The sequence below is a fragment of the Odontesthes bonariensis genome, chromosome 22, assembly GCF_027942865.1.
Source record: "Odontesthes bonariensis isolate fOdoBon6 chromosome 22, fOdoBon6.hap1, whole genome shotgun sequence".
NCBI classification, from domain to species: domain Eukaryota; kingdom Metazoa; phylum Chordata; class Actinopteri; order Atheriniformes; family Atherinopsidae; genus Odontesthes; species Odontesthes bonariensis.
Genome location: NC_134527.1, coordinates 17,741,657 through 17,756,010, shown reverse-complemented (window position 1 = coordinate 17,756,010; position 14,354 = coordinate 17,741,657). Strand labels below are relative to the sequence as shown.

The 14,354-nt window shown below is 38.5% G+C and overlaps 1 protein-coding gene across 2 annotated transcripts in view; it reads left to right on the top strand.

The window, feature by feature from the left end:
- hcn1 (hyperpolarization activated cyclic nucleotide-gated potassium channel 1) overlaps nt 1-14,354 on the top strand; it is a 78,147-nt gene that overhangs the window by 55,418 nt on the left and 8,375 nt on the right. The window contains exons 7-8 of one of the 2 annotated variants that reach the window (XM_075455863.1): nt 4,584-4,748; nt 8,692-8,755. In XM_075455863.1, coding sequence (XP_075311978.1) covers nt 4,584-4,748; nt 8,692-8,755 — 229 coding nt within the window. The remainder of the gene's footprint in view (nt 1-4,583; nt 4,749-8,691; nt 8,756-14,354) is intronic. The other variant, XM_075455862.1, reaches the window with a different exon arrangement.

Here is a 14,354-nt window from a genome sequence, read left to right as displayed (position 1 = left end):
AAATCTTGGTGACAGAGCTGAGCTAAAACCTTTTCAGAAAGAAGCCATTAAACAAGTGACATTTTCAAGATCTAAAAAGATTTTCAACTCCACAAAAAGGTTGTTGAGTTTCATTTGAACGAACACTATATTGTGGATTTTTACTCTGCGCGCCTATTGTATATCAAGAGTTACATGGACTGGGTCTGTGACACAGTGTTGTAAATCGGACTATATTGCAGTGGCATGTATTGCTATACAGATATCCTGCTGATGAGAAAGTGTAGGACGAAATAAAAACTACACAATGCAGAAATGACACAGCATTCACGTGCAATGACATTTTTTAGGTTTGAGTTATTTTAGATGGCAGGAAAATTGCTGGTCCCCTCATAGTAGCTTTTATCTTGGCTTCAGCTTTGTTTCTGATATTCCAACCGGAAAGCTCTTGAACCGATTTCTGCTGCAAGTAAGACACTGGCAACTCATAAGTACAGCACACATCCTCACTTAAAACAATTGAATATTTTCTCAAGAAGCTTGATATTATAAATGTTTAGTTTATGCTGGAAAATTGGCCCAATTGATAAACAAAAAGCCAATTAATTGAGTCATTATTTCAGCTCGAACCTGGAGTGTAATGGAAACATGTTTCGAAAAGGGGGATTAATGAGATAAGGCACTCAACCGTTTTTACTAACAGGCGTCTCAGCTCACTGTTCCTCTGAAAAATGAAGAGCACAATTTTTGAAACCAAGAAAGGGCAGCAACTTTAGATAAACTATAGATCTTTTGTGTATTCTCTTTGGTGGGTCTGATTCTGTGCAGAGACTCGTAATACTGTGTTTATCATGTTTTCGCAGCACAAAAGGAGTTCATATGTGCAACTAAAAGTGCAATAACAGCAGATGCTAGGATATCATTTAAATGTAAAGGTAAAACATGCAGGACGATCACTGTCCCCCCTCTTTACTCAGATGATGCTCTGTCGCCTTACAACCAGGGCAATCTGGGGCTAGAATGAAAATCAGACGAGGGCTGAGAAAGAAATAGGTAGAGGGAGGGCAGTAACAAAACTGAGCCAAGCCATACGGTAAGAAACTATTAGCATAGTAATTAGTAGGACATCTATGAGGACAGTAGGACATAAAGCACCGTCAGCCATGGTCAGTAACACACCTGCATACTAAAGTGATATCACTCCTGGGCTTGAGAGGATAGGATTACATATTAGTATTACACAGCTCTGCACTGAAGTCGCTGTTTGGCTTCAGGACTGTTAGAATATAATGCTAAGACAATGACAGACAGCGGAGGAGAATACCTTTTGGGCTTGAAAGTCTTAGTCATATGAGACTAACTCTCCTCAGTCCCCGTCGTCTTGGGGAGGGAGGGGAAGTGGTTGCCATGAGAGTGTGTGACACATGACGTGATGGCAAATTATCCACAATGCTCCAGGGGTCAACGTTGATGCTTTGTGACAAGGCAACAGACAAGTGTCAAAGCGCATCATGAGAAGTGATAACAAGGCCCTGACATACACATACGCACAAACACACCTTGAGATGCACCGAGGTTTTCCACTTGACGGGGCTGATATTTCTGAGTAGTTTAAGAGTCTATTCCTGGTGTGGTTAATAGATGGTTTGCTGAAGGTTTAAAAAAAAAAATAAAAAGATTTTTTAATTTATGACAAATGATGGGTTCATATTGTCAAAACTATGAACTAAATATTTTCTAAGGTTTTGTGTGGGACATTCCCCGTATCTTGGCATGAATATTAAAGCCAAGACAACACATAAACAGCCAGCTGAACATGTATGCATACAGTACACAGCGTTAGAACAGTGGACATAAGTCACCCCAGAGTGATCCCAAGGTGTGTAATAGATCTGCAGGTCCACTAAAGGATACCGTGTCAGTGTCATGTTTTGCATCGCCTAGGTGTCAACTACACGCTGTTCTCCGACCTCAGCAGAGAACGGACAGTAGTGTTTGTAGTGTTCTTCTTTTTCTTGCTAGAACAGATTTTACAAATTTCTAAAGGGTCATTTTAAGGTGATCCAGCTTTTCCTGAGCCTATTATTGTAGCTGCAAAAGTAAACTTCTTTAAGGAATGTCACTAGTTTATATCATAAAGCTTTCTATTTTTAAAATAATTTTTACACTGGATTTATTTCCATTGTAATGCATCTTTTTTATGTATCTATTTTTGCATTTATTTATTTGCATTTTGTTTGTTTGAAAATGTGCAAAATGTGACATTTAAACTCTGGAGTCATCTTTATAGTCCAGTTTCTGTGAGTTTAAAAAAAATATATATGAGGATGAAAACTACACAGATATCCAGTCAAGTTTGTGGCAAAGCAAGACAGCAAAAGTGGGATCTCTTAGATCAATCCTCAAACTCTTCTTAAATACATACATTTAATTCACTAATCTCAGTCTTATTCCGAGGTGAATCCATTTTTTTTTCCAAAGCCATTTTTCTTAGTTGCCTAGATAGAGGTGCAAATCTGATGCACCCCTTCAAAAGCTGCTATAACTTTATTAATAATTCTACTATGGATCTAATTTTAGGAATTTCTGGGTCAGATAGATTCATCCTCCATCAGAAAAAAAGAAGAAAATCAGATATTTGAGTAAGGAACTGGTTGAGTTAATATGAAATGACCCAGTTTTACTTCTTAAAGTTATTAAAAGTAGAAAAAATACAGTCAAATTTGAGCGATATACTTATTGGTTTTCTTGTAAAGGGCTCCGTGAGAAGATTGATACCTTCCTAAATATGAAGCAATGAGCACAGAGGGGTGTGACTATTGCATTGAAACTGCATTGAAAGTACGGGCAATGGGTATACAGCTGTACAAACACCCAAAGCTTATAAAGATTTTACACCTTTTTAAACTGTATGCATGTCATCGGTACGTTATTTTCAGCTCACCCACTGCTGCTTGCCCCACCTTTCTAGATGAGTACCACATTTACCTCTGGATGTTGCCACAGGGTGTGTTATCCAGGCTTATTGGCAGAACAGCATGTTGATATTAATACAGACCAACCACGGACTGTCTGTCTTTCTATTGGTCCTAATTCTCCCCCATTTCTGAAATAACAAGCAACCGGATGCATTTTTCTGCCGCTCTCTCTTTTCTGTGCATCACTTTGTGTTAGCAGAGGTACCGCTCGCTGTAAAGGGTGCTTTTCCATTACAGCAACACTAACACGTTCTTCACACCCACAGCTTGAGAGTGTTGCTCGCACATCTTGCACACTCCGTGCTCTATTTTCATGACAGCTCATGGCAGGGCCCAGAAAGATCGCACCATAACAAGTTAACATTTAACCGTGTAGAGGGAAGTTATGCAGTAGAATGCACACAAGTACAAATGTGGGTGGAGGTTAAGCAGCTTTAAGATAAAGAGAGGAAAAAGTGGAGGCGAGATCAAGTGAAATAGACAAGGGTTGGATAGAACTTGACTCTCGATGAGCAGGCTCTGTAAAAGTTGGATGTAGATATACCACAGAGCCCACAGTCTTTTCTTCACTGGTAGCTCAATAAGACACTATGCTTCAATGTGGTGTGCATGACCAATGATCCATCACTCACATGGAGCTGTTGTCAGGCCTGCAGGGTAATACTTCAAATGCCTCTAATATCTCTGTAATTTTACAGCAGTGGGATTTTAGACGCAGGACATTTGCTGAAGATGTATTTGAACAGTCAATGTAAAAAACATCAATCCTTGACCATGTGGATTTTAAACGATTTCTTTTAGTTAAATGTATTCAGCATACAGTAGTTAGTTTTATTTTATTCTAAAAGAAAACACTTCAGGTTATTCAAAATAAGAGAGAATATTGAGTGAGCCAAGCAGATCGAGCAGGGGTTTTTTTTCCTTTTCTTTTCTTTTCTTTTCTTTTCTTTTCTTATCTTTTTTTTTTTTTTTTCAAAGCACACTGTCGAGGCAAGCTTCTTGTGATGCAGCATGCTGTCATCTAGCCACAAACTATTTGAAGAGAAGAATGACTTTAGGGCTTCTGCCAAAAGACAGGTTATAGAAAGCTGGGGAAGGTTAGGTGTTTTAGTGTTGTGCCTCCAGAGTGTTTATTACAGTCAGGTGTAATCTGTAATCTAATTCAGTTCAATGATGGGGAGTACAGAGTTAATTTAGACATTGCTGAAGTATTGCTCTACTTCTGTCTTGGCATCTCTTCATGTCTGGAACAGTAATACAGGGATGCTGTGAAACCGTATCCCTGTTTGATTACACATTACATATTAGAACTGCTGAATTGCATTGATGCAGCAGTGCAGTGATGCCTGACGGTAAACCCGAGCACTGTATCATATTATGGGACTATTAGCCATCTAGAATGATGAATTCTGTGATGGATTTGACAACACTGCTTATGGGCCTCTCATTTTATTCACATTCACATTAGCTCTCCTACTTCCAAACCCTTTGTACTTACAGTTCATCTATATGATAATAGTTATAGTAATTACTGGGATGATTTTCATCATGGCCTTCTGTGCTATCCACTGCTACCGCTGTTTCTTGATGTGTTTCCTTTTGTCTCTCTGTGTCTCTTCCATACAGAGATCTGTCTGCTCACCAAAGGCAGGCGAACAGCCAGTGTGCGTGCAGACACCTATTGTCGACTCTTCTCCCTCTCGGTTGACCATTTTAATGAGGTGCTAGAAGAGTACCCCATGATGCGTCGTGCTTTTGAAACTGTTGCCATTGACCGATTGGACCGTATTGGTAAGATTTTCATCTCCCTCCTCTCTGATTGGTCGTATCTCTTGCCTGACATTGTGCCTTGTGTGTCTTGTCTTTATCATTATTTGTTTGCCGTCTTTTATCATAAAAGCATTGTGTGTACCATCTTGTGCTGCATGACCAGTATGCTTCTTGTTTTATTTAATTTTTTGTTGTTGTTTATTTACTTTTGTCTCTTTGTCTTAAATAACATTAAATACCATTTTGTTGTAACCAGCATTAATCCTTCAAAAGAACCAAAGTAGCATTTTGTGATTGGATTAATTGGAAGGCAGTGCATGTCGCTGACCAGGAGGGAGTCAGGTCGCCCCCTAGTTGGTTTGGTGTTGACCCCTCCACTGGAAGCCAGCGAGTGGATGGAATCTAACCTCACATGCATGTGTGTCTGGTCCTATTTCCACTCATCTGCACTCCTGGGTATGAGCAGCACCCCGCCCCATATCAGACTATTTCAAAATCAACACAGCACAAGAGAAACAAAGAACAGGGCCATAAGTAAGGTTCCCACAAGCATCAGGTACCACCCTGATCAGTAACATCAGCTATTTTCTGATCATCAAAAATTCTAGAGAATAAATGTTAAGCGAGGATGAACTCAGCATTGACAGGAAATTGTTAGAATATAGGATGACAAAGATACAGAGACTTTTTTCAGTTGAAAAAGGGGCACATGTATGTAACAAACTGGAATAAATGCCTATACTGACCCTGATGTTGCACACTCACACTTCCTTTTGTAAATGTGATAAATTCGCTCTAATTCTAGAGTAAAACTTTGGCACGCTGTTTCACTACTCTACAGCCATGTCACATTCGAGTTGGAAAAACATTTAGTGACTAGGGTGTAAGCGTATAATGAGGATTACTTTGAACAGTTAATGTCACAGATACTATTGTGCATCTTTTAAGATCTGGTATCACAGGGACTAACCAATGAGATTACACTTGATTCGGGTAATCTCATTTGTTACTCCCAGAAATATTATGTCTTTATGCTGTGCCTATCTGGATAACAGAATTTGAAACATATCAACGTTTATGTAAAATCTCTAACGACTAACAATTGTAACATTGTAGGATTACCGAGTTGAGAAATGATGAAGTAAAGTTAGTGCCCAAGAATACTTTTAGCTTTTTTAACATGTGAATTCAATGCTCACACACAAATTCAGATGATGAAGGTAACTGAATAAATATAGCTTCTCTTTTTCTATTATATTAAAAAAGAAACTCATATCTTGATTTAGTTGTTGACTATTATCTGCCTATTATCTTCCTGTTGGTGAGTGGAATCAATTTAAAGGTTTTCAAACTATTGCTGTTTAACTATTGCTTCCTCACACTGTGACACAAAAATAGAAAATTCTACAATCAATTTCATGGCTGACTCTATTTTATTTCAGAGGGGGGAAAATTATATTTATCCTGAAGTGATTTGTAGTTTATATTGTCACTTACATGACTGATACACTGCCAACCCAAGCAACTCGTCATCATAATTAAGCCTCACCTTCTCACTTCATTATTTTTGGCTTTATCAATGAAGCCACCTTCTAGTCCACAAAGAGGCTCTAATGCTTGGTGATTTGTTTTCATCTACTAACCAGAACAATAAGATTACAAGATTTAAAAACTATTGTTAGACTTTTATAGTGACATTATATGAATGTGGTCCTGAATCAGTGGTTCAGCTTGCAGCCAGTATGTACATCCAAAGCAGTCTTACTCGAAAATGTTGGTCCACAGCAAGAAACATACAATCGTTACAACAAAGGTTCAAAAATTGTAAGATTATAACACTTACTGGCTCAAAATTGTACACCCACCTTTTAAAATATCAAGATTGTGTTTTGCATTACATAAAACATTTGTGCATCCTCTAGATTTTACTTCATTTTCAAGTCTCCTAGATAATCAAATTAACGTTAAAACATATTTTACTTTGCAAACTGCATATATATTTTACATAAAATTGTAATAAAAATTATTTTCCAGAACCATAACATGTTCATACACTTGAGATCAGTGGCACAACACAGTGGACTCTGTCATGCCACGAGCCAAGTTCAAATCCCATCTGAGCCAATATTGTCCAAGGAGTTTCCCCCTTTCCACTTTCTTAAAAGTGGCGAAAAAAATGAATAAGTTATTGATTATTAGAATGAATAAATACATACATTGATAAATAATTAAATAATAAATATTAGTTCGATATTAATAAATACATAGTTGTCTTACAATTTCTGGACCTTTATTTTAAAATGTTTTTGATATGGACAAATTGTACCTATTATATGTTTTCTTGTGAAACTGGGCTGCTACTTCTCTGTCAGTTATTGTTTTTTTTTTCTTTGTTGTGGCTTAGTATTTGTGTTTTACTTTGCCTAAGATAGATCCATAAGTGTCACTGTGTACCACAAGGTTGACGCAAAGCTGAAATACTGCAGTGTTGAAATCAATCAGAATCCCATTACAGACGTGTGTCACAGTTGAGAGGTTCTCCTTAGAATTGTGTTCATATACACCTATATATGGAGTGGGGGTCATAGTGTTGCCTGGATGGCTGGATTACACTGAAATAGCTGCGAAAAACTCAACACATATCTGCAAAATGTTAGCATCTGTGCAAAAGTTAATGTAAAGCAAATCTGCTGATTTATAATGGATTTTCAATTTTTCATTCCTACAAATAATTCTTAAAAAAAAATCTAAATACTTCATGAAAAAGATTTTTATGAAAAAGATTCCTTCTTGCTGCAGATGTCAAATTCACTTCTGGATTTGTGCTATCCTGTCATCTAACCAGACATCAACATGCACACTTTTATGTCACCCTACTTTCTGTATTGCAACACTAACAAATAATTGTATTTCAGTTGCATATGAACATAATCCGCAGGAGACAAGGTTGCATAATTTTGGGAGTACCATAATATCTAAGATTTAAAACAAATCATGCCCTTTAGAAAAGAGGAGGGTTTTTGTTTTACTGTGCCCTTCACAAGGAACTGCAAACCATTTTGAATCAACATTTCCAATGTACATTTGCCCTTTTTATGACAGCTGCTGTACCAGCTGAGTTAGATTTCTTTACAGTAAGCATTGGAAAAGGAAAGCTGTGCACTCTGACTGACACCTCTCAGGATTAGATCCATCCTTTCCAGCCCGTTCTCACTTCCGGCTTATCACATACTGACGCCTGGTCAGCAGCATCAGTTCTGAATGCAAAGGGGTACCCACAAAGCATCCCTTTAAGACATGCATGGTATTCCGAGTCAGTCATGCAGCGTGTCACCATGCAGTGTTGAAAATATTATGGAAGCTTCCACAATGAATATTGGGAATTTAATGCGCAACAATCTTTTCCTAACCTTAAACAATTACGAGTAGCGAGCAGGAAGTAAAAACAAAGACAGAAAAAAACGCAGTGCAAAGATTGGACTCAAATATTAGTCCCTTCCTCTGGAGCTGGGGGTCTACTCCCCCCTTCCCCTCCAACCTCTTTATGTAGTGTCTGTCATCTGCTGATAGGCCGGCACTACTGAATGAGGTTTTTCTGTCACTGCTGTGGTAGGAAAACTGTCAATATGCAGCAGTTCCCTTTGCATCAGAAAGTGATGGTAAAGGAGTACCCTGTGTTTTGAAAATTTACAAGAAGGGCCCCTGACCGTGCATCAGTGTGTGACAAGCTGGGAATAAGAATGTGTTGTCCTTTCAGACTAAACATGAAAGGGGTTTGTCTCATACAATGGAAGATATTTTGTCATGATCCGTTCTGGTTGTATCGTTTCTACATATGGACTGCATTTGGTTACATGCTTGTCTTGCTCTAAAAAAGGAAAAAAAAAAGTAACCATGCTTTGAAAACAGTAACCTGTTGCACATTTGACATTATCTTTTATCTATCTAAAAATTATTTGACCAGGAGTCCATCTTGAGACGAGCACATCTCGTTTTCAAGAGTGTCCTGGCCGACGAGTAGGCACAAGGTAAACACTTTATTCCAATTCCAATATTCAAACGGGGGAAATTGACCTGTTGAGGCTTCCTAATGGATCTGGTCTCAAATTCATCCCCAACAGTTTGACTTTTTACTGAAGGTCACATTGCCTGTTTTATTTCTACATCAGTAACACATAATTCAAGTCACCCACGCAAGGCCTGCCCATATTTTGATGGACAAAATGTAAACAACTAAGACAATCAAGGAAACAAAGAATAAGCATTTTTGTTTTATTTACCATCTTTACTTTGTTACAGTATCTTCACTGACCAATCAGCTGGATTATGAGCACATACTCACCTCTATTTGTGTCACATTTTAATTCAGTGTATGAATCCTTTGCTGAAAGTGCATTCACAAATAAAACCACATTTGCAAATTAGTAAAACCTTTACTAATGCAATGACACATCCAGTTTTTGTTACATGCCAGGTGCCATTTCATTATTTTTCATTATTTTCACTGATTAGAAAAGTTTGTTTCTGATTGTCTGACCTGCAATAAGAATTCTGTCTTGTGATACAAATTGTAAACTGACACCATTCATGATAATCTGAGCCTTTTTCACCCCCTAAATTTTCACTTTTACCATTTCACATTACATGAACACATAGATGTGTCATGTTTATGGACTTCAGAGGGCAACACTCCATTATGATAATGCTTTGAAATAAATTTGTATCAACAATCCTTTCTTAACTGTTGCCAACATGCTGCAGCATGTTGAAAATTAGAGTTTAAAAGAAATCTGTTTCCACAAAAGTTAGGAAGCTGTGTAAAATGTAAATAAAAACGTACTGCAAATCATTTAAGTCCTATATTTGTTTGAATAGTACAAAGACAATACAGCAAATGTTCTTACGTTACACAACTGGTTGGGAATTGAGTTGCTATAGTTTTGAAAATAGAATGTTTTCCAGTTTTCGTGTGAAATAAGATTTTAGTTGCTCAGTCCTTCACCTGCCCTATTCTTTATTTTATAATGGATGAAATGTTTTGAACAGCTTACAGATCTGGAACTCGTGCAGACCAGTTTAGCACATGAGCTCTTGGTATAATGCCTGATGTTGCTCCAAGATCTGTGCGTAAATGATGCCTTTGCAGATGTGCAGTTTATCTACGCAAAGTGCTTCCTCGTATAATCAAAGATAGTGGCTGTTAAATTTTGTGCTGATGATAAGGCTGATGGTCTCTCTTCTCTGCGACCTGGAGGGAAAAAAATCAAATCATGATTCGTAAGGTCAAAATTTTTCATGTAGTCCCTCTTAACACATTGAATACTGGCGGTTTTTACAGAATTATGTCGTAGAATCCCAGCGTTCTAAACCATTTTTTTGACGTTTTTTGTACAGTCACAGCATATTATGTGATAGGGCCACTGAAACATGTTATGGCTCGTTTGAAAGCTGAGACTTTAAACTCTTTGTGGGTCAAAACTGCGTGTCTCTGAGATATCGGGGCTTTTGTGAAACGTGCGCTCTTTCAGCCTGTCGCACTTTAGATACTTACATATCCGGGTCAGAGGATTTGCGTCGTGTCGCATGTTGCAAAGCTAACCTGTTCATAAGACCGCCTCCTTAGACTTGTCGCGTGTCTTCTTCTCCTTCTTGTTGTTTGTTTATGTTACTTTACCGTCACCCTCTGGAAACCGACACGTGCGATTGGACAAAATGCGGAAATGCACAACAATCAATGCAGCGTTATCAAAATTGTTCTTGAGTTGACGCAAAGCCATTGGCGTAATGATCAAAATGTCCAGATGATGACACCAGTTTTTGACTGCCATCTATGTCAGTTCTGTTCATCACATAATTACAAAAATCACACAGAATGTGCATTAGAATGTATAGATTCAGAATCCATAAAAAAAACGTAAAAACGTATTTTTACCATGTGGGAGCCAACGCATGGGCAGTAAAAACGTAGTTTTACGTGACTTGGGAGTCAATGTGTTAACTGTAGCCTGAGTGCCAGCCGAACTTAGCCCCGCCCATAAAATTTTTGGTCGGGAAGTTCGGTCTGGCTCTGCTCAGTTGGGAAATCATTATGCCCGACATCGAATCAGTCGACCCAATCAGATTGCCAGGGCGGGCTTTATACGATGATGGACAGATGATCAACAGGGACATTATCGACTACGTCACTAAAGAGCGCTTAGTTTGACTTCGTTTGAAACAAACATGGCTGCCGCTGGAGAGCTAGGGTGTGTAGATTCTGCCATCGAGTCTGTTCTACAGGATCTCCACATTGCATTTGTTTTGAAAGACGAACAGAGGAACGCGATAAAGGCTTTTATCGATAGAAAAGATGTTTTTGCCGTCCTTCCTACAACAAGTGTGTGTCGCTTAATCTACGTCACATACTACGTTGCTCTGATTGGTTGTAGGTCTATCCAATTGAGCGAAGAGGCATTTTTTCTCCTGGTTCGGTTGAAACACGCCCCATACTCAAAACTCTATTGAGCGGTATCAGACTCACATTCTGACTAGAATCGTGAGTATGACGTAGTCAGGCTATCTTAACTAAGCAAAGGTCGCAAAATGGTAGCAAATGTTCTGGATCTTGTTTATATAAAGGTTATGTAAAGGTTTTGTTTTTCTTTCTTTGCAGGGTAGAATCTTAACTTGAGTTTGTGAATATAGAACAAGGTATTTTCTCAGACAAAATTTTTAGAGGTAATTCTAATCCCATGTAGTGAGTTTGACTTAAAGCTGCCGTTGGCAGGTTTTCAAAATTCCGAGTCTAAAGTCGGAAAATTCGAACTGATACAACTTTCAGGTCCCTCCCCCAACCTCTAACAAGCTCCGAATCGCCCCCCAAACCCCTCCCCCTCTGTGGACGAGGTTGTGCACGTGAGTTCACACCAGTGTGAGCGCACACAAGCTGGGGCAGACTCGCGCTCAGCAGCGTGTGCACAAGCTGTGATTGACAGGTAGGATTCCTCCACCCTAACTTGATTGGTTAAAAACAGCCGGGAGCGCTCAGTTTTTGCAATCACGATTACAGGCTTCAGAGGGAGCTACAGATTTCGTTATTTTTCCTAAACAGCCTATTTAATATTTTACTTCCAGAATCCCATGACAGTTCAAGCTAATATGACTAAAAAAAAGTTGCCGACCGCAGCTTTAAGAATTGTGTCCATTTTTGAAGCAGTGTTGGTTTGAAGCTCAAAGAACGAGGCCACTCAGTCCTGGTTCTCAGCATTGCCTTTTGCATACAATCAACTGGATTCTCTGAATCTTAACTTTATAGTCTTTTGCTGCCCCTCTCCAACTTTTTGTAAAAACTTACTGCTGTTAAATGTCAGCATATTGCTTTCAAAATTTCCCACTTTCAGCATTTGACATATTGTCTTTGTACTATTCAGGGGTAATATGTTGTCAATATTAAATGCAGAATGTGTAATTTTTCTTTAAAGCCATGGAAACATCTAGCCTTGTCTTTCAAAAATATACTGTCATGAATTCTATGATGTTTGTAAACATTATGTGTTTCATTTGTTTCTATTTGTTTGGTTGATGTGTTGGTTGGCTTTCACACTGTTTGATGATGTTAACGTTCAAATTCAGAGGAATAGTTTAAAATGCTTTTCTAAAAACAAGAATAATTAGATTAGATTAATTTACAGTCGTGACAGTAACACATCCTTAATATATGCATTCCTCTCTGAGTAAAAAAAATGCTTTTGCATTGACCTTAATTTAGGAAGCTGAGAGTTTTTGCCTAAGATATATGCAATATGACAAGTTTTGCTCTGTATATAAAGTGTATTTATCCTTGAGTTCATAATGACTCCCGGCTGAAAACTTGGTTTGTATAATATGGAGTGTGGTTCAACTTGGTAGTCAGAGCAAGACAGAGACGCTGCATATGAAAGATAAAGATAAAGCTCAAAGCAGATACAAGAAGGCCTCCGCATGTCATAAACGTCATATAGATTATTTAGTGGCAAACTGTTTTAAGCTTAGCGTTTATTAGTTTAGCTCTTCATCTACATTTAATGTGGTTTTGAATACATAATTAAAGGGATATGTTAACAGTCTACAGCATTAGCGTATCTCTCTACTCTATCATTGCTCAAAACAACTTGCAGCCACTTAGATAAATCTAGGTGATGAATATTTCTGCTGTTGCAGTCATGATGCAGCAGGGGAAAATACCACCTTGCTCTAAGTTGATTTAAGAAAATGATTTGCGTCTCAAAGTCGGTTAAACGTGAAAGTAAGTATATTCTGTATGTTGACAAACAAATAATATCTGACAGGTGCCTGTTATCTCTTACATGCTTTTTAAAAACAAAAACTAAGCCAAAATGCTGAAGCATTGTGTGAAAAACTAAAACTTCACTGAAATTCAGAAAGCGGGATCACCTCTTTAAAAGCAGATGTTTTACCAGTTTGCTGGTCTGGAACATGCCAGTGTGCCAAGGAAGAATTGCATCAGCAATGATCTTAGAGAAGCAACTGTAGCTGCCCATCAATCAGTGAAGGGTTATGAGGCCATTTCTAAATTATTTGAAGGCCATAATTCTACAGTGGAAAAGATTAAAGATGTCTGCTAATCTTTCCAGGAGTGGACATTCCAGCAAGTTCCTTACAAGATCAGACTGTGAAATGCTCAGGGAAACTGCAAAAAAAAACAAGAGCTACAGTATATCTCAGACCCTACAGGCCTCAGTTAGCATGTTAAAGGCTAAACTTCATGACAATGCAATTAGGAAAAAGACTGAACAAGTAAAGCTTGTAAGGCTGGATTGCCAGGAGAAAGCCTCATCTTTCTAAAAAGAACATGGCAGCACAGCTGAGCAAACTACCAAACTTCTAAAGCAATGTCCTTTGGGCAGAAAAGACCAAAGTGGACAGTTTGGCCTTAATGCACAGCTTAGATTAAACCAACCGGAGCATATCAGCACAAACAGCTCAATCACGGTGGTGGAAGGGTGATGATTTAGGTTTGTTTTGCAGCCTCAGGACCTGGGCACCTTGCAATAATTGAGTCGACCATGAACTCCTCTGTATAACAAAGTACTCTTGAGTCAAATGTGAAGCCATCTGTCCGACAGCTAAAGCTTGGCCCAAATTGGGTCATGAAATAGGACATTGGGCCTCATGCAAGAACATTTTCGTATTTTTATTCTAAATTTCTCTTACTTTTTTCGTACGAAGGTCTCGTACGAACACGCCACGTCAGATTCAACAAGCGCTCTTAACTTCGGGAAAAGTGTGTAAACGACCTGCATAAATGATGAATCACACCTGTGCGTATCTTAAGTTCACGTGCACGAGGATAGTAGATTTGCATACTGCACGCCCTAAATGATACCATATAAGGCTGTGCTTCCTCTCTCCTGTGCCAGGAAGTGCTGAGAATACGGGCTCTGAGATTAAAGTTCTGCTTTCAGAGATCCAAAAAGGAAAATCTGTAATTTTTAGCAGTGTAAGCAGTGGACGGGACCTGCTAAAGTGAAGAAATGGGAAGCAATTACGAGTGCTGTTAATACCATGTCAGCGAAATAAAAAAATAAATGGTTTGATATGAAAATGGCTTAAAAAAAACGTCTCGCCATGGGCAGGCGCTCGATGACT